General features: G+C 43.2%; 1 protein-coding gene across 3 annotated transcripts; it reads left to right on the top strand.

Moving 5' to 3' along the window:
* Nucleotides 1-1,559: 1,559 nt before the first annotated feature.
* On the top strand, nt 1,560-19,247 carry LOC140304560 (uncharacterized). Of its 3 annotated transcripts, none has more exons than XM_072383230.1 (9): nt 1,560-1,875; nt 9,528-9,622; nt 9,957-10,038; nt 10,845-11,214; nt 12,781-12,855; nt 14,149-15,269; nt 15,501-16,327; nt 16,475-16,720; nt 17,402-19,247. In XM_072383230.1, the coding sequence occupies exons 1-9, from the start codon at nt 1,790-1,792 to the stop codon at nt 17,656-17,658; spliced, it is 3,159 nt and encodes a 1,052-aa protein (XP_072239331.1). In that variant the 5' UTR covers nt 1,560-1,789; the 3' UTR covers nt 17,659-19,247. The 3 variants fall into 3 exon arrangements, with proteins under 3 accessions (XP_072239331.1, XP_072239330.1, XP_072239332.1); XM_072383229.1 differs by having other exon boundaries at nt 15,498-16,327; XM_072383231.1 differs by lacking the exon at nt 12,781-12,855 and having other exon boundaries at nt 15,498-16,327.
* The last annotated feature ends 1,645 nt before the right edge of the window (nt 19,248-20,892 follow it).

Here is a 20,892-nt window from a genome sequence, read left to right as displayed (position 1 = left end):
CAATATCTTAATGGTTACTGGGAACTTTGAAGGCTGGGTTGGAAACCTCAGCCTCTTTGTCATGTCCTAGGAAAATGCTGTTGCCAATTTGGGGGAGGTTGGTCCGAAAAAATTTAAAAGCTGGTGGTATATGTCAAAATAACATTCATATGAATACCAGGATTCAGGTTTACCCAGCTGAACATTTTGTCTCAACACATTTGGGATGATCATGTTGCTCATTTTACCTGACTGTGGTTTTAATGTTGTGGCTGACCAGTGTATGCCACAAATATCTGTCCACAACAAAGGAAAATGTTTTTAAAAACTCCAGAAAATTTGGATTTTTTATTTTTTTTTGTCTTTGGCACCCCCTACAGTTGTGGGACATAACACCACTGTCACAAAAATAAATCTCCACATGAGCCCTTCAAATCTATAGCCATATACATGAATTTGTTGTCATGTCAAAGAGGCCACAGAGATGATATCAAAAGCCTAAAAAATGTCAAGTGACCGTAAAGCAAAACCATGTGGAGCGTGGGGCTGGAAAGTTGTGAACTGCGGTATCTCAGACCCCCGGATGCTCCAGTGCAAAACAAAGGACCCCCCCATTCACACCTCATCTTACTTATTTAGTACCAAAATATACATCAGATTGAATGCACTGGATAACACTTTATTTCTGACTGTTGATTTGTTGCATCTATTGCTTTTAACTGTTATAGAACATGATGTCAATAGAAAAATGATTATCACAGAAACTGTGATATGCCGTTGTGACACTGGCCTGTACAGTATGCATTTTGTCTAGCACCTAGCGTTTACACTGTGGTTGCCTGAGCTTTCATATTTCATTCTTATATCTGTGTACAGTATGCAGTCCATATAAACATGTTAAAATAGATAGTTTTGCATGGACTTAGAAATATACATCTTCATATGAAATATGAGGGTGCCAGTGATAGCACTTATTCATTAAAGTGCCTTTATACTAAGTCAAGGGTCAATAGTTTTAAACACCTGAGAAGTTGGGACGAGCTTAAGTGAGTTTGTGCGTCCAAACTTTAATATTTCAGTAATTTGACAAGTAATAAATAGCCGACACGTTACTCTTGTACCTCCCATTGACACTAACAATTGGCAATTGCTGCAAGCTGATTCTTCTGTAACCCATTTCGGGTCATACTTATCACATTAATGTGACTGAAAATGTACATTTTAAATCCATCCTTATGCGAAATATTAGAAACAGTTTGTCAGATTACATCGCTTATTTATATTGTACCTTGAGCACCTGTTGATGGTATGAGGTTGCAAACAATTATGAAAAAAACACGTTTTCCCAGTTTGCACTAATATTTTTGCCAATTTAAAGACATATTTCACTTAAATGTTTCTCGTCCACACTTACATGCACACAATTTCTTCTCTTAGTTGGCGAGTTAATCATCATTCTTAGAAACGCTCTACTTTTTTCATCTGCTTGGTGAGCGCGTCCATTCCTCCGTAGGGGTGGAGTACATCATCCTATTTAATAAAAGTATCGCGCAGCTTGATGATTAGCCTATAGCGTGAGGACATTTAAACATTTTTTATTATGCACCTTCCTTCGGTCTTGGCTGGTTGACAAGATACGGTAGACTGCTCAACGGACTATTTTGTTTCCTGGTGTGCGGTGCGGACCCCTCCGCTCGGCGGTGGTGGAAGAGGCTGGAATAACCTTGGTGTGAGCTAGTTGAGCGGCTGGAGAGAAGAGCGAGAGGCTGAATGGTGAGGCGGTAGAAGATCAGCGACTGCTGGTGTGAACATGGCGGAGACTGTGCGCTCACTCTTCGAATGCCGAGACCCTCACAGCGACGGAGAAGGCGTCAAATCGACGCCGTTAACACGGGGGTGAGTCGGTTAATTGAGATATACTGACAGTGAAGAACTGTATCCTGATAGTGCTTTATGACCCATTGGCAGACTCGGGTGGGTGTGTGCGCCTTTGAGGGTGTTTTTGATAGAACTAAAGTTGTCATGCCGCGTTTTTCTCCAGTTTGACACTGAGTAAACGTCGGACTGACTGAAATTAATGTGAGAAACTTGTTTGTTTGCGTGACGCTAGCTTGTTTTTGAACGTTAATTCCACCTTGCAATGCGGCTCCAAAGAGGTGTGTGCGCGCGTGCGCAACTTTGCGTCTGTTTTGTCTGACACTAAATTCACCCACATAACAGACAGTGTGTTTATTTTTGAGTGACAGGTGACGGGAAAATAAGGAATGCTTACAATTTCAGCTCCGAAAACATGACATGTACTTCACGCTTCTTACTTTCTCAGTTAAACCCTCAAAGCTGTGGAGTGGTAACAGAATGCTGTTAACCTGTAAATAACTAAAGTTTCCAAGAATATCTTCTTTGCACCAAAGTTTTGCAAACGTTGGAATTAACACACTGTCAAAGCTGCTCTATGTGCGTGTATGTATCTGTAAGTGCGCGCTCGTTCCTGTATGTAGTGCGCGCGCTCACGTGTGTGATTGTGTGAGAGTGGGAGAGACAGACAGACACATACACACACACACACACACACACACACGCAAACCCTCTCACACACACGCAAACACAGGGAGGGGAGAGAGCGTGAGAGAAAGGAGCAGTTTTGTGTGTTTGCGTGTGTGTCTGTGTATACGTTCATATTGAGGGTGTGTGTGAATGTGTATGCCACAGCCAAGGGAGGAGGGAGGGAGTGTGTGTGTGTGTGTGTAAGGGATGGGAGGGGGAGAGAGTGTGCGTGACAAGAGTGTGTGCGAGTGAGACAGAGATGAGGAGAGGGAGGGGGAGAGCAGTGTGCGAGGAGTGTGTGACAAAGAGAACATGAGTGTGTGTGTGTGTGTGTGTAGTTGTGTGAGTTTGTGTGTGGTTGAGGGAATGAGTAAGTGTGTGTATGTTGGGAAGACAGGGTGTGTTTGAGAGAAGGGAAAATGTGTTTAAAAATGTGTTTTTCAAATTGTTTGCGTGTGCGAGTGTGTCCGTCCACTTGCCTGTCTGTTATTGTTTATGTGTCCGAGACAGAGAGTTGGAGTGAAATGGGAAAAGAAATAATTGTGTGTGTTAGTGGAAAAAGAGGGGGGGGGGGGGGGGGGGGGGGATAAAGGTGTGTTTACTGTGTGAGGCAGAGGAGAGTAAGGATTGCATGAGGCTGTGAAGGACATATGTGTGTGTACGTGAGAGGGAGCATATAAAAAGTGTATGCATGTGTGTGTGTGTGTGTGTGTGTGTGTGAGAGAGAGAGACAGAGATAGAGGGGAAGTGTGTTAGAGGCACATAGAAGGGGAGGATAGACTGTGTGTGCATATGTGTGTGTGTGTTCAGGGAGTGGGGGAGGGAATGTAAGTGTTTGTTTGCGTGTGTAAGTGTTTGTTAGAGACACAGTGAGGAGGGGAAGTGTGTTTGTGTGTGAGCATGAAGGGCCGTGTGTATGTGTAATCAAATGTTGGATTGGTAAGAATCTCTGGTAAGAGAGAGTGTGTGTTGGTTGTTTTGGATGGTGTTAATTGTGTAAGTGTGTGTGTGTGTGTCTGAAGAGTAAACCTTGTCTTTATGAGTTGTGAAAGATGGGACTATGGAAGCAATACAGAAAGTGATGAAGGAAAGAGTGTGTGTCTGTCTTTAAGAAACTGAGAGGTGTGTATGTGTTTGTGATGAACAGAGGAGGGGAGGTTGTGTGTGTGTGTGTGTGGGTAACAGTGTGTATGAGAGCAAGAGAAGATGGAGGGTGTGTGTTGCAAAGAGAGAGAGAGAGAGTGCATAGTGCCTGTATGTGTTTAAGAGAGAGTGGGAGAGAGGAAAAGAGAAGGGAGGGTGTGTGACAGAGGGTGAGGATGTGTGTGTGTGTGTCTGTGTGTGCAATCACTTGCATGCATGCAAGCTTTTGAAACAGAAGGGGTTGGGTTGATGTGTGTGTGTGTGTGTCTTGAAAACTGAAAAAGAAAGCTTGGTAGCTAGTGCATATGCTGCATGTGTGTCTGTTTCTGTGTTTGTGTGTTTGTTCTGGAAGGAGGTGTGTGTGTTTGTGCGTGCATGTCTGTCTGTGTACGTGTGTGTGCGCGTGTATATGTATTTCTTCTGCAGTGAGTAAGAGAGGGAGGGGTGTGTGTCATGGGGGAGACAGACACAAGGTTTGTGCGTGTGTTTGTGTGTGTGTGTATGAGTGTGTGCCGCTCCTAGACAAGGGCAGTGTGTTTGTGCGTGTTCAACAGAGGGAAGGAGAGTGTTTATGCATCTACTTTGTTTATGAAAGAGGAAAGGACAGTGTGTTTGTGTGTGTGTGTGTGTATACGCATGCTCAAAGGAAAAGTATCTTTGTGTGGGTGGTATGGTATATGTGAGAAGGTGGGGAGGATGGTGTGTGTTTGTATCTGTTTTATTATTGAGGATCCTGTGTGTGTGTTTGTGTGTTAGAGAGACGACATTCTGCATGAAGGACGGAGTAAATGCGAGGCTCATTTCGTGAGTTTGTGTCTTGTGTGAACGCGTGTGATTGATTGTGTTTGTGTGCAGTCCAAACGTATGTGGAGCGAGCAGTAGAAGCAGTTGCATGACAAGAGGTTGCCTCCGTGTGTATCCACCAGCACACGTAGTGTTTGTTTGCTTGTGGCTGAGGAGGAATAACTTGTTTGATGGAGCATGTGTGTGTGCGTGCCACATAGTGGAGGAGGGAGTATATTGTAACAGACATGCATGAGTATGAGAGTCTGTGATGTGCAGATTCAATGCATGCGTGCTTGCCTTTGTGTTCCCGTGTGTGTGTGAGTGTGTCAGAGATGGAACATGAGACTGTGGGTTAGGTTATTTGAGAGAGAGAGAGAGAGAGAGAGAGTGTGTGTGTGTGTGTGTGTGTTTGTGCTTGAGTGAGCTTTCCTATGGTGTGTGTGCGTGTGTGTGTATGCATGTGAGCTTTAGAGAAAGGGGGAGGGGTGTGTGCGTGCATGTGAGCTTGGCTAGAGAGAGGGTATTTGTGTGTACTGTATTTGTGTGTGTCAGTGAGTGTGTTGCGTGCCTGTAAGCCTGAGAGGGAGGGGTGTGTGTGTCAGTGAGTGTGTGAGAGAGAGAGTGAGTGAGAGCCTGTTTGCGTGCCTCTGTATGTGTGTGGGTGTGTGTGTTTGTGCATGCATGTGGGCCAGGGAAGGAGAGTGATGTGTATGTAACTGTGCGTGTGACTGTATGTGTGTGTGCACATGTGGACTGTGTGAGCTCTGTGTGTGTGCTCATGCATTTGTGGGTCTAGAGTATGAGCTTTTTGTTTGTGTATTTGTGCATACATGTGGGTTGGTGGGAGGAACCTCTGTGTGCATGTGTGTGTGTGTGTGTCTCTGTGTTATTCAGAATGAAGAAGGAGGAGAAGAACGAGAGAATCGATGGAAGAGGGTGAGACGGAATGAGACGGGAATGGAGGGAGATGATGACGGGTCAGCTCACTGAAGAGGTGGCAGAGAGACAGATTTGGTTGGCAAAAAGAAACTTCTGAGAAACTCATTGAACCAGAAGTAAACACACAGACAGACGCTCGGAAGACTCAAAATAATCCAGTAAAATATGAACTAAGCGTTTTTCCCAGAAAAGCTGTTAACCTGTTGGATGGTATAGCTCAGGACTGTGGTCTAAGGCTGTCTGTGTGCATTAATGCACTGTGAGTGTGAGCAACAGTTGCTGCTCTGTTGAACAAATGACTGTGATATCTTTTGTGTGGGTATTTTGCTGGGTTGGTTTCTACAGCACAGTTTGTTAAAACAGAATATCGTACATCTCTGGAATTGTATTTTAATCATATGAGGCGTCATTGCGTTATAGTTTTATTAATTTCATAGTTCACTTTAGTAAATGTTATCTAAGCAATCAGTTGTGTAATGATATTAACTCCAAACTGTTGCGTTTGGTGTACGACTTCTTTCTGTAGGATTTTTTTATTTATTTTTTTTAGTCTTTATATGTGTTTGCTCTCAGGTTGGAAAACTGAAAGTGTGACTTCCACTCAGGACTAAGCCTGTCAAAATGAATCCATCAACACCTGATTGCAATTATTTAGCAGAATTATTGCAAGGTGTTACTTGTAAAATTCCTCTGTCTGTAAGTAAGTCATCACTTATTAACACTAATGGCACAGATTTCGTTTCAAAGCCAAATACTACAGCATTTTGGTGGCCATGTTGGTTTGAAGGCGAAAAAAAAGCACAGTAATTTGATGAAAGCAATCAAAGGATGTGCGGCAAAAATGTGGTGATTAAAGGTGTTAATACCACTGTTCTGCAGACCCTGAAATGCCTTCCAGTCACATGAGAGCTGTTATCACACGCTGCTTCTTTTGATCAACCTCCCTATGAACGGGTCAGTTCTGTCCACTGACAATTCAAATAAAGTTGGTTGAAACAAAGTGGCCAAACTTGGTGTTTACAACAAAAGAGAACCGATAAACTGTACATATATCACTTTTTTTGTGTTGATTTCAATGAAGTTGCCCAGCCCTACATTGGATACGCACACATAAAGTGAGCTGACTTTTGAACATGCATGTGCAAATATTCGTCAGAAGGGCAACAGTGTGTTTGATATAAAGGGTGTGTGTTGTTGAGGCATGTCGGCTCCCACACTGGATTTTATTTGTACAGTATTATCACGACTTTTGGGTCATTCCATGGCCATGTGACTTAAACAGGGTTGTGATAAGTTGAGTGTCAAAATTGACTGAACCACTGCGGAGAAAACACTTCAGTTAATGTTGGCTTGAAATCCTTTCTTATGTCTTAGTGATTAACACGATTGTTTGGTTGTTGTTTTTTTTTTTTTTTCAAAGCAAAAATTTATTTGCTTGGTTGTCTGCAGATATGAGAGCACAGTTCCAGGCGCACACTGTTAAACACACAGAATCATGATTGTAGATGGGAGTGGAATGGATCAATAGAAAGACAGCGTGTCGGGTTGATATCTCTGCTGAATAAGTATCTCCTTTGCCCTGGTTTCTCTCTGTCATTTTTTTCTTTGCTCCTCTTTCTGATGCTTCACTTTTCTGTCCCACTCCTTCTCTTATTTATCTCCCTCTTTCTCCCACTTGAGTTTTTTTCCTTTTCACTCTCATGTCTGCTTGTGAAAACTCAGGACGCTAATGAAATCTCAGAATGAAACTTGAAAATCCAAAGCACAATCTTTCTATGGCCTTGTTTCAGGAGACTCCAGTGTTGTGTGTGTGTGCGTGTGTGTGTGTGTGTGTGTGTGTGTGAAAAATAGACCAACGGAAAACAATATTGAGATCTGTGGTAGCATAACTAGGCCAGATTCAGCAGAGGCGGGATCACTTTGGCTTTTCTGAGTGTGGCTGTTTTGGAATGGATTTATTCTGAAGAAGATAATCGGACTTGTGCTCTCTGGGCTCACACAGGTAGTTGCACTCCAGCTCTCTGTGGTCAGGAGCCACAGTGCTTACATACAAGCACAAACTGCACAATTGTAACATCGCTGATGCTGTAGGTTGATTTGTCATTGTAGAGTTTGTATGCCCACTGAACCACAGCAGCACCGAAACTGTTTATATGCAAAAAGGTGATAATTACTTTCTGTTATTTATGGGAAAGATTCTCAACAATGAGGCCGGCTTACATCCTGGAAAAAAATGGAATTCAGTTTGACCAGTGGGGACTTTTGTAGTTGTAATATAAGGAACATCCCACACTTAATTTCAGAAGTGTTTTTTTTTCTTCCAAAACAATAGCAACAACTCCAACGACGGCACGTGTAGCACTGATTTTCTTCTCTCAGATCTCAGATTTAAAGGTACCATGTGAAGTTTCTGCACAGCACATCATGCGCTTGGTTCTGCTTCTTTTATCTGATGTGTACGTGTGAGGATGGATATATCCACATGCATGCTGATGACACGATGCACATTTCTCCCATTTGTATCAATTCTAATAATAAACCATTCCACAGGTGGTAGTTAAACGTTACAGGAAACATCAGCAACTGCATGAAAGAACAGAACTTCTGACTAAAGGTTGGGTCTGAAAACTATGCAGGCTTAAATCTTTTTAACAAAATGGAGTTATTTGTTCAACTTAAAGAATACAAACATAATGTATTCCGGTGAGTAACAATGTAGGTGTAACTGTAACTTGCAAAAATTTGGATATGTGGGATATTTATTCAGGAATTAAAAAAAATACATTCCTCTGGGTATGGACTGGGAAGAAAGTCATTTTATAAAGTAATGGTTGATTTAAAACATTTATTTATTTTTTGGTTTGAAAAGGTTGACCTCAAAGTGAGATTGCTCCTAATTTCTTGGGATGTTTTTAGCACCACAACCCCAATTTGAGAAAAGTTGGGATGCTGTGTGAAACAAATTCAAATGTAAATAAAAACAGAATGCAAAGATTTGCAAAATTGAATGGTCCCTCTCCTCGAGTCTGGTTTCCATTAAAAAGATTTCAGGTTTTGATTCGTCTGACCTCAGATCAGTTTGTCACTTTGCTTCAGTTTGTTTTAAATGACCTTTGGCCCAGGTTTTTCTGGATCATGTTCACATCTGGCTTCCTTTTTCCACGATGGAGCTTTAACCTGCGTTTGTGAATGGCATGGTGAGCTGTGTGTTCCTGAGTCCAGGGTGGGACAGAATCATGTCTGTCTTAATGCAGTGCTGCCCGAGGGCCCGAAGATCACTAACATCTAAAACTGATTTTTGACCTTGTGCACAGATATATCTCCAGATTCTCTGAATCTTTTCATGATATGAAGGAATATTTACAATTCATATATGCAGTTTTCTGCAGTTTACTGAACCTTTGCCCACCCTAATTTCTAAGAGACTCTGCATCTCTAAGGTGCTCTTTTATGCTTCAAACCCGTTGCCAATTAACCTGATTAGTTTCAGCACGTTCCTCCAGCTGTTTTAGTTTAGTACCCCTTATTTTTCCTAATGTTGCCCCCATCCTAACTTTTTTGAGACAAATTTAGATGTTCTATTGTTTTTTTTAATTAAATAGTAAAATGTCTCACTTTCAACATCTGAGGTTTTTTATGTTCTATAGTAAATGGAAGATTGGCTTATGTGTTTCGCAAATCATTGCAAATGGTTTTTCATGTATGTTCAGTACAGTGTTGAGAGATTTCACAACCATTCAAGTGTTACTTTTGGCCCGAGTTCTCTGTAATGGAGTGTGATGCGGAACGGTAGTTTCAAAACCAGAATGTTTTCAGCTCTTTTTGCCATTAGTTCAGTTTGTCTTTGACTATACTGCTTTCCTCCTAGTGATTCAGCACATGCTTTGCGACATCCAAAACATGGCGCCGGATGTATTTTTCTCATGTTCTGCCTTAGTTTGTTTGTCTGTTTTTACATATTTTCACATGTAAACGAAGGAGGGTGTAACTGAAGTGCATTCATCTGTAAGGTGGCCATCAGCTTTTTGACCTCTCTCCCTGACCTGAGTGATGTGAAGTTTGGCCACTGGGCCAATTGATTAAATGATACTTGCGTTGTTTGTGACGTCACATGTATGTTGTTGTTTTTTTTGCAGGCGTGGCTGTGGAAGGAAAAGAAAAGGGACACCCGTGAAAGTATTTGTCACACACGCCGAGGAGGAGAGCGTGCCCGAACATAGCTTCAGCTCAGGTGGGTGTGTTTTATACAGTTGTTGTCACATTATTTCAGCCAACAACTGTGAATGTGTGTATTTATTTGTGAGCAGTGTGTGCATGTGCATCTGTTTGTGTGTCTATAATTGGTGTGGGGGTGGATTGTGTGTAAGTGAGTGACCTACTTTTATGCTTGTGTCTGAATGTGTGTGCTTGGCAACGCTTGTGTTACTATATGCATCTCTGTGTGTGTGTGTTAGTGTGTGTGCACGCTCCAGGAGGTGGCGTTATGACCCGTGTGTGCGTGTGTTTGAATGTGTTCGTCCCTACTTTGTAATCCCTTTACACACTGACTGTTGCTGTGCTCTCAGGTGCTCGGAAGGACGCTGGAGAGAATAAACGGCCCACACTGGGCGGGCCTTTCTACAGCACTGAGGCCGCTCCTCTAAACTGGTGAGTGGAAATCTATGTGCCGATGGTTGCTATGAAGACCACCTAATTTACTCCGTTTTTCAGAAGAGAATACATTTTTGCTGTTCTTAACTTAGTCCGAGAGCAGCACCTTTGAATCCCACTCCTCAGGACCCACCAACTTTTTAAAATCTAATTTTATTCAAATAATCCTGCAGACTTAGTGCTGAGATGTAAGAAGAATGCAGTTGTCTAGCCAGAAGAATGGAAAATCCACATCACTTGAAGATTTCTGTACCGACGCACTGGAGCAAGATTCTCTGTTTGGATTTTTAAATCAAATTCTGATTAAAACGCTGTTATCACAGTACACACACCTTGATTCAGCAATCTGTGACACACTTATGTTAAACAGCCAAATGGTGTAGATGCAAGAAAGTCTTTAACCAGATTTAATTATTTATTCAATTAAATAACAAAAAGTACACAAATTTAATTTACAATGCTTGATTTGATTTATTCAAGAAAAAACAAAGACTTTCAATCAAGACTTTAGTTTACCATCAGAGTAAATGCTGACTTGATAAGCTGGAACCAAAGATTGCTTGTTTTCAAGGTTTTGAGATTCGACAAAATGGTTTATAGATGACAGTAATTACTGTTGATATATTCTCTGTGAATAAGATATTGATTTCAGCATAAAACACAGATAAAGGGTAGAAACACACTCTATGTTTTAAAGTTCAAAAGACAGAAGCACAATAACTTTATGCAGATTACATGTTTTTTTTCCATGAATTTACATAATTCCTTTCTCTCTCCCATCTTTCACACGCTTCACCTTGCAGTGGTCCATCAGAGCAGACTCAAGACAAAATGTCTATTGGATTCAAGGCCAGCTCCTGCTCAGCCTCCACACCAGTTCCAAGTTCAGCTGCCTCCACAGCCCCGACCCTGACACCCGTACCTGCTCCTGCCCCGACCACCACAGCTTCCGCTCAGGCACTTTCTCTACCCCCTGCACCCACCGCTCCAGCTGCTCCGGCAGCTTCTGCTCCTGCTCCAACTGCCAGCTCCTTCTCTCCCTCACCTAACTGCCGTATCCGAGAGGTCCACTGTGGCAGCCAGGTCCGATTGGTTGTTATTGCCATCCGGGATATCACAAAGGGGGAGGAAATCACCGTTGACTACAGCCTGACAGAGTGGGGGGAGAATTTGGTGAGTGTTATCACAGACGTATGTGTATACATGCAGTAAATGGTTCAGTTGTGCCACGCTGATCAATATCTTTGACCAGTCGCCAACTCTCTTAGCTTTGATGCTTGAAAAAAACTTTTTTAAGCCATTCACCACATTTGTTGTAATGCATTGCACCATCTACCTGATATTAGACCAAATACAGATAATAATAACTAAAAAATGTTCTGACATTTCCAGTTTAGCTATGTACAATGTTACCTCAGTCTTCAGGTCTTGATATCTGTCCATCTGTGGCCTGTTGAGGCGCATTTTAACAAACGGTGCCCAGAACTTAAACTGCCTCCTTGTCAGCGTGTTGGATCTGCTGTGATGGCCACAGAGTTTACTTCAGCTGCATTAAAACAAAATCTGATCATTTAACGCATTTGTATGGTTGGTTGGTGTTTCTGTTTGAGTCTTAAACTCTTAAACTTGGGTGTTTTTATTTGTGCCTTATGAGAAACCGCTATCAAACAGTTAGAGATTAATGTTTTATTACTCTGCTATTGTGTTTTCTTATTATTATTTGTGTATCTTACTTTGAATTTTGAATTCCTTTAATTGTAACAATTATTCCTGCAGTACAACTGGAGATGTAACAGATTTCATAAGCTATGTCCGATACTAATTTTGAAATGATTGAGACAGTAAGGTGAAAATAAAATAGTCTGGGAAAAGTCGACCAATCAGAAATGTATCGTGCTGCAAGCCCCACCTCAAAGGTTCTGGGTACTCTCAAAACTACTACCTCTCTACCATGGCTGTTTCTGGGGATGACATTTTTCCTCCAGAGCTCCATTTAAGGATCCCTAAGACAACCTGATTCTTGGAAAAAGTTCCTGTGGTTCAAATGCAGCTTTACTTTGTCCTCAAAAGTGTAGAGATGCACTAAAACTGAATATTTCATGACTTCAGATAGGCTGCCATAATTGTATTGAAAGGCTAGTGATAAACTTCACTCACTGCCTGTCACGTGCACACATTTGCATTACCCACCGCTCACACAATCGTTACACACGCACGAGCTAAGCAAGGCATGGGGTTACCATGGAGATGGCAGAGCTCCAGCTCTCTTTCTACCTATAGTGCTTTAGCAACAGTAACCATGGTTATTACATGACATCTGTTCCCTTAATGGATCCCATTATATTGGATCAATTTACTCAACAAAATGATGATACCAGAATCCATTTCAGAAAATTAAATTGTTAAAATTGAGAAACTGACATCAGAGGTTGAAGTAGAGCCAAGGCTGCTCGGAGTTCCCTCAGATTTCAGTATTCTAGTACGATAAAACTCGTGCTTTCACTGTCGGTGTGTGGATGATGGATAGAAAAGTTAACATTGTTGGAAAGCATGATCAGTTTTAACTCCTTTTGTTTGGCTTCTTAACGTCAGATTTGTGGTCCTAATCAGCCTGTGTGCTTACGACTAACTAAACATGGGTGTCCTCGTGCTCTCTGAGTGTCAGCTGGGTCTGATTGTGATGGCATACATTAATGAGCAGTATGCCTGCTGCTTTAATGCGACTTCTCTGTTCCGCAGGGTTTCCGGGCCACAATGTCTCCAGCGCAGCAAGAGTGTAGCTCTGACACGGAGAATAACAACAGTGTCAAAAAGGTGAAAGAAAAATGCCTTCACTGTCTTATAAGTACACACTGTCAAACTATTAATGTTCGTTTTTTTTAAAAGTGGCAACACTGCACACTACATAGAGTTGGTTGGAGCAGCTATACCCTGCTCCTGGGAATCAGGATGCATGAGTATCTAATTATTTTCTAAAGGCAATATTAAATGACTCACAGTTTCAGCTTTTCCCTTAAAGGGTGAATGAAACTTTCAATGCTCAATCGTCAGTTCAGACATTAAAAAAACAAGTTTTTATTGTAACATTTTTTCAGGGATGAACTATTTCTGCCAAAGTATCTGTTGGTATGAAAGTCAGTTGTTTGAGATGCTGATCAAGAGCAAAAGCTAAAGACGGTAATGTTCTGTAAAATGTTAATAGTCTGCGGTTTAAATGTTCTCACTTTTAAATTCCTTGTGAGGTTCCTTCTCGCTCTGATTCGGCCTGTGATGAGCCTCCTCTTGACAGAGGCTTATGGGTACTGTAGTCTTTAGACCTGTGGACCTTACCAGCAAGATTTCTTAGGAAACGAAGAACCAATGGCAGCTCTTTAGGGTTGTTTTATTGTCAGTCTACTGTTTATGTTCTGTCTAACATTTAGGATATTGCAAGGGAGAAATCATTTGGTGAGTTTAATGTTATTGTTGGGCATTTCATCGGCATATGTACTGCTCTGAAAACCCACTGTATACTACCGGTACATTTACACCACATATCACACACACAATAAGAGACTATCTAGAGAACAAATCAGATAGGCAGGTATGTAGATTTGAGCTTTGAGTAGATACAAATCTGACTGCATTCTTTGCTGTGCATGATAAATGCATGCATTGTGTCTGGTGCTTATGCTGTTGTGAATTTTAATATCTCTTCTGACTGTGAAATTAATTCGACTGACTTCTGATGCTTAATAATATGGATATTTATTGTGCTGGAAAGCAAAGTTATGAAATGTAAGGTCAATAAGATCCAGCTTACAAAGATTGAATCGGACAACTTGTTGAAGCAAAACTACTCGCAAGGTATAAAACTAATGATGGGATGAAAATGGTGGTTACTTATAAAGACATAAGAGATCCTAAAACCTTTAGGGTAAGATATGCATTACGTTTGGGGTAGTAAGGGCATTTCTTTTTTGGTTACATAGGAGTCCATGACGACAAAAAGTGTCTTTCTGCATGAGGTTATCACCACAAATGTTTCCAACTTTCAGCACAATACAATTCATGTTTTTATCATTTTATTAATAGTGATATAAAAAAGAAAATCTCTTTCTTTTCCAGGAGGATGAGCCTCTCTCTCTGACAGGTCAGCAGCAGCGGCATCAACAACAGCAGCAGGAATACGTCACCCCCTCTTGGTCCCTCTCCCCATCCTCCTCACCCATCTCCCACTCTGATGCCAGTGATTCAGATGCGGGAGATGAGGACAACTGTAGCCCGCGTGGGCGCGCACTTCGCCAAAAAAAGAAACGGCGTAACACCCCTTCAAAGAAAAAGACCCCCCACCGGACCCCACCCGGGCGCCCCTCATTAGTGTCCCCCTCCAGCGCTCCCCATGTCAACCGTCCACTTACATCATCCCATTCTCCAGCGCAGTCCTCTCCCTGCTCGGCGTCCTCGTCCCCTTCCTCTTCCTCTAAGCCTGTCTTCAAACACCCTGCTCCACTGGGTTCTGACAGTACAGGAAACGTCACCACAAACACTCAGAGAGGGGCAGTTTCCATTGACTCCATACGCCAAACCTGTGAACACTGTGGACGCCACTTTCGCTCCCTGGGCCGCCACTTGGATAAACACCACGCCCACCAGCCCGATGTGTGTTCTGCTCTCGTCGAGCGCTACACACAGACGCCCCGCCTGCATGCACAGAGCACAAACCCCGCTGCAGCCGTCACTCTCTCCGAGCAACACTCGAAGTTTTCCCAAGCAAGTGGTGAGAGCCGCTGCACAGGTCCTGCACAGAGTGGTGTCCAGGACCTGTCCGTGTCTCCGCCCACTCTCACTGCAGCCAGCCAGTCTCCTGCCTCCTCTGCCTCCACCCCTCCTGTGCTGACTCCACCCAGAGGACAGAACGCAGTGCCGGTGTCCGTCTTAAAGAGGAGCCCACCGCCTCTGGCTGTGACCCAGTCCAGGAAGGGGGCAGTGAGGGGAATAAAGAAAGATGGACAGACGGAGGAGGAGGAGGATGAAGACGGAGATGTGGAGGTTGTGGCAGTGAAGAGACCCAAAACTGAGGACATAGAGCTTGTGTGCCCTCAGTCCTTTAGCAGCAATTCGGCCAAAGAGATAGAGCCACCAAAGGAAGAGGACGATGTCGACGAGGAAGAAGAGGAGGAGGAGAATGGAGTGATGGAGGTAGAAGATGAAAGTGGGACAGAGGAAAAGGAAAAAGAGCTGCTCAGGTAACTTGATGCCTTCTGATTTTTTTTTTTTACATGTTTGAATAGAGGAGTCACTTAATCTTATTTACTCGTGCTTTTTTTCAAGGTAACTGCTGAGTTCCAACAATTGAAAACATGGTGCAGTCACTTTTGTAGAATATTGTGACAAACGTGGATGTTGCAAATTGTGAACTGAAACCTCTGAAGCTGAAAATAAAACCTGCATGTCACCTTGTCTCTCTCTTTCAGTAGTTCGGGGCGACACCACATGCTGCCTCTCCTCTCATCCCTCTCCTCTTTGGTTCTGTACCTCCGTCGGCTCCAGCACTCTGCCTTCTTGTCCCTGTCTCGACAGCTGCAGTCTGCGGAGGCCTGGCGGCTTCTCTGCCACTCCAGCCTGGCACTTCTCATCCTGTACAATCGACGACGTGAGTGTGAGGTCTCCAAGCTGTCCATCGCTGAATATCGTGCTCGTGTGACTCCTCAGTGCCCTGTTCCTGTCCCACCTGGTGCTCCTCCAGCTCTCACGCCATTGGAGGCTTCCCTCTCCCCCTTTGAGCGGCTGGTGCTTCCTCACCTACCTAGAGTTGGAGTCCAGGGTAAGCGTGGACGCATCCAGCCACTCATCCTTCCCCCTCACTGCGAGCCGTGCCTGGAGCTTCTCCTGCAGACACGGCTGGATGTAGGGGTTGACCCCGCAAACCCGTATGTGTTTGCCCGGCCCTACCACTCTCCTGCCACGCCACTGCGTGGTACCGACCTCCTTCGCAGCTTGGCTCGTTCCAGTGGGACCCGCAATCCCCGTGCCCTGACCCAGACCAGGGTGCGTCGTCAGGTAGCAATCCTAACCCAGCTACTGCTTCTAGGAGAAGGAGAGGAGCCCGGACAGCCTGGAAGCAGCGCCGTGGAGAGGTTGGAGCACTTCCTCGAGAGGGAGTACCATGTGACACAGAATTGTGCTGGAATTGGCCAAGACCCGGGCCTGATGGGCAGAGTGGGCCGAGTCGTACTGTGTGGAGAGAGAGATGGGGTGCTGTTCAGAGGAATGAGCCTGAACCACATCTGTCTGGAGCTGGATGGTAAGATGGAAGGATGTTTCATTGTCCCAGACCAGCGATGGCACGCCTCCCTTGGTGCCATCAGTGTGAATGGAGTATTATTTAAATGAGTCTCTGTGGTTTTGTCCTGTCTTACCTCCACATCTTTCTGCCCTTTCCTTTCTCCAGTTATGTCGGGTAACTCCGCAGACTCGTACTCAGAGGGAGAGTCTGAAGGGGAGCACATGAAGGAGAAGCCCCCCACCCCAGCTCCTGCTTTAAACCCTCCACCTACCCTGCTGTATGTCAGGAAGGGCAAGAACAACGGCCGAGTGGGACGACCCAAGAAGCTCAAGAACATCCAGCCTCCACCTTCTCCTCCTCCTCCTACCCCTCCACCACCACCCCCACCTGCAAAAAGCAGGAGAGGCTCAGGTAAGCCCGTTTGTGTGTCAAGTGTCAGTGATTTTGCGCCATTATTCAGACATCATTATTATAATGTGATGAAAGCAAAACTAAGGAAGGAAAAAAGAAGTCAAATTTCTGAGAGCACAAACAGAAATAGTGTGTACACCTTCAAAATGTTTTATTTCCTGTAAGAGACGAAAGCACCCTTCCATGGATAAATGCATTTTGTAGCTGGAGTACTAGTTCCTGTTTGTAATTACGAGACGCCCACTGTCTTACCTTTGGTTGATGGCTGTCAGATTGACGGTTTCCTGATGGGAAGCTGAAGCTACTCAGATTGGGGTCACCAGAAAAGCAGCAATATTTTCACCATCTCAAACAGCTCCAACCTTGAAACTTTCACAGTGGTTGGAGCGAACACTGTATTGTGTTTTTTCTCTTTAAAGAGAACACTGACCGCTGTCTACTAAAGGTAAGACACACAAACCCCTCTTTTAAAAAGTCCTTTTAGGTGAGAAGTGGCTGCCAACATGATGATGCATTTACAGACTGAAGTTCTGAATCAGTTTTTTCTGCACTGTCAGTAATATTAACAGGAAGTGACAAAGTCCATTTGGTACCTGTTTGATGAGGGTTAGGGTTGGTGATGGATAGAATCTGTTAAATGACAGGGAATCTGTGACTCCATTCGTCTCTCCGGCGTTTTAGGAAAGCGAGGCGTCCTGAAGCGCCCCTGGTCAGAGGCGGAGCGTGCCGCAGTGGAAGAGCACCTGACCCAGAACATCAATGAGCTCCGAGTCCCTGCGAAGGCTGACTGTGAGCGCTGCCTGCAGCAGTGCCCCCTGCTGGTCAGCAACCATCGCGACTGGCGCGCAATCAAGTTCTACTGCCACAATCGCATTCAGCTGCTGAAGAAAAATCAGCGACGTGAAAGTGAGCTCCAGACCCCCCTCACTGTCTGTTGAGAGAGAGAAAAGGGTGCTTAACTTCCAGTTCAGAGCAGAACCTCAAATGGTATCCTGCTGTCGTCACAACACTCTGACTTTGTGAGTCCTACATTTCACTCCACTCGTGTCTCCTGTTTTTGACATGACCTTTTCAGTTGACACATAATGGCATTTCATTTTGAGCTCTTCAAGAACAGAAATTTCAATTGAGGCGTTTGCTGCTCTTTGACAAGGTCTTAAAATAGCTCCAGAGTATGTGTGGTGGTCCCGGTTTTGACGGTTACAGTGCAGCTCTGGTCAAAAGCAGTGTATTTGGATGGGTGCCTTGAGACACTTCGGAGACCACCGCACCAGCCTGTGTTCTCGTATATAGACATTTCTTCTTTATCCCAAAATAAATACACTATACTGAAATGTAAACAAGGAGTGCAGCTGATCCCTACAGTGTTGTTAAGAGCGTTGTTAAGTAGCATTCGTGTTTTATGCACTAGGAGACGTTGATAGGACAAATGGCCCGTGCTTGGGCCACACTTTTCTTCATAGCAGCTTTATGATTAGAAATAGGCCTAATTACAGCTAACCAAGATATTTCCTCAAATAAGCTAGTTCTTCTTTTCATACAACTGTGCAATTCTGACCATGGTTTCGTGATATTTGGACCTTAATTTACATGAGGTACAAGATGGTGTATGAGTTAACACTTTTGAGGTTACTATGTTTTTTTAAATCTTTTTTTCATGTGAAATGGCACACTTCATGACAGTGAAGATGACTTATTTTTTTTTTTTTTTTTTGGAAGTGTGGATTTTATGACGGAGACAATTAAATGGCCTCAGAATGTTTTGAAGTTACCTAAGATGATCAGTTAAGTCACAAGGCCCAGAAACAGAAGACCTGCTGTGAATTCTGTTGCCTCTTGTCCGCTTTTCAAGGTGTCAGTAGTTTCAGTCTTGCCCTGAGCAGCATTATGTTCATGTTTCTTAATTTTTTTTTGTGTTACGTGCTTGTTGCACAGTTGTTACTCAAAGCAGTAGGAAGGTGCTACAGGCCAATAAGCTGGATATCACTTTATGCCTGGAGAGGAGATTTCCTTTGATTGTGTTAAGGGTTACTTAAGAAGAGGGCATTTATCAGAGCAGAGATTGTTCTGTGGCGCCTTTTTTGTTGCGTTGTCTGTGTTGTCTTTCCAGATGGCTAGAGCTCTTCTTGTCCTTTCCCCAACGACACTACACCATTTGCAGCTTAATCAGACTTTTGGTTCAACACTTCAGCATTGTTCAGAATCTGAGTCTATCGGACTAAAACCTCCATGAAACCTCAAAGTAGATACTTGAACTTATTTAAACCTTTTTGCAGAATCTTTATCTTTCTTTCTTGCTCTAGCCTGGCCAGTTATTCTGTACATAGCAAAGATATTATCAATATGCTAACTGGTTGTTTGTGCTAGACACGTAGCTTTCTCCATTTCTGAGTTATCGCTCTCTGTACATAAGCCTGTTTTGTAAATACTCCTCAGAGATTCAAAGAAAAAACACAATGTATGACACGCCTTGGTTATTGTGTTATGTTTTTTCTTTTTTATAATCTTATAAAAACTTAAAGCTCTATGATTTGTGCTGTGGTTATTTATTATTTCTGTTTTCCCCACATCTAATTTTCTCCTTTTGATCCTTTTTGCAAACTCTGGTGGGATTCAGATCTGGACTTTGGCTGAGTCACTTTAAAATGGTGGCTTGGATTTCTGTGAATAATTTCTGGACCACTCTGCCAGGTTTTTCCATCGCTGTCTTGTTGGAAGATCCACCACCACCCAAAGCCAAGTTTTTCTGCAGTCTGTGTTCAGTATGTCTTCCGGTACTGTCTTAACCGAAGACAAGAACAGCAATTTGGAGCGGCTGAGCCAGCTTCCAAACCTGAATTCAGGGGGTGAGATGTCTAGCACAGGCCTGTTGTTAAGGGAAATGCATATTTAGCCATTACAAAGCAGATCTGAATAAATTTGGACACAGCCGTTCATGTAAAAAAATATATATTCAGGAGAATAAATTAAAACGTACTATAGATAGTTACTGTGGGCCTTTTGAAGAAATTTGAGGGTATAAAAAAAACAAGTTGGGGCTGTAGGGTATTTACTGCATGATTTACATGTAGTTACTGTTGAAAACACTAGATGGAGAAGTTGCATCATAAACCACAAAGAGAAGGTCTCTGGCAGAAGTTTATCTGAAAATGACAAATGTCTTAGTGGTGAATAAAAATGCTCATTTTCCCCTGAAGGTAAACACTTGTAGCTCGTGAGTCAGTTTAAATAGGGACGTGCCACTAAAATCAATATTGTGTAGAGGAAGATTGTGCAACTAACTACTGCCGGGTGTAGAAAAAAAAAAAAACAGGTTCTGAAGAAGAGACATCAATGAGAGAAAGAATGGAGTGATGCAAGACTCTGTCACGGGCTGTGGGAAACACTTAAAGAGCAAAGCAGCTGCCACAAAAAGAAAAGTGGAACAAACAAATGTATTGGAAATGGGAAACTAAGTACAATTCAAGTAAAATGTCAATAAAAACTTGCAAGTGTCATAAAGCAATATTTTATTTACAATTTAAAATAGAGAATACTTTTTTTAATTATTATTTCTGATCATTTTATTCATTATGACATAAATGATCGAGTTTCATAATTCTCTTTAAGTGATCCGACCGGTGAATCCAAAAAAGGAGGAGCCCTGAAGGAGCACCCAAAATCTCTCCTTTGCACGCCCCGTTCTCTTACCCCACCTGGAGGCGGCCACTGTCCTTCCAGCCTGAATAAAGCCTGCTGTGCAGTCGAAATGACAACAGACCCGTAGCAGCACTCCAGATGTTGTACTCTTATTTCCACAGCCTCTGCATCTGCTCTTTTAAACATCTGTGCCTGTTTTAAGCGGATGAAATACGTAATGGAAATGATTCAGTCCTATATTGTTCCTCTGAACGCTGGATTCGGGGATGCAAAAGTTCTCTGTTCTTCGGGCTTCTGGGAAGGACTTTGGGACAGGAGGTTTTAGGCTCCTCTGTATCCTCACTGGGTCTGCAGTGGCAGTGCGAGAGCCTGTGTGTTGTGAGCTGCACCTGTGAGGATGTCCATGAAGCACACGTGCACGGTGTAGGCAGATCACTGCTCCTGCTGCTGCCCCCTGTGGTGTGTAGCTTAAATTTCCTTTGTTGAAAATGTTGAAAGTTTTTTTTGTTTTCTTTTTCCTAAATATTAAACAT

The sequence above is a fragment of the Leuresthes tenuis genome, unplaced genomic scaffold (genome assembly GCF_036924035.1).
Source record: "Leuresthes tenuis unplaced genomic scaffold, fLeuTen1.0.hap1 SCAF_4, whole genome shotgun sequence".
NCBI classification, from domain to species: Eukaryota; Metazoa; Chordata; class Actinopteri; order Atheriniformes; family Atherinopsidae; genus Leuresthes; species Leuresthes tenuis.
Note: the sequence above shows the minus strand (reverse complement) of the source record. Positions and strands in the feature narration are given on the sequence as shown.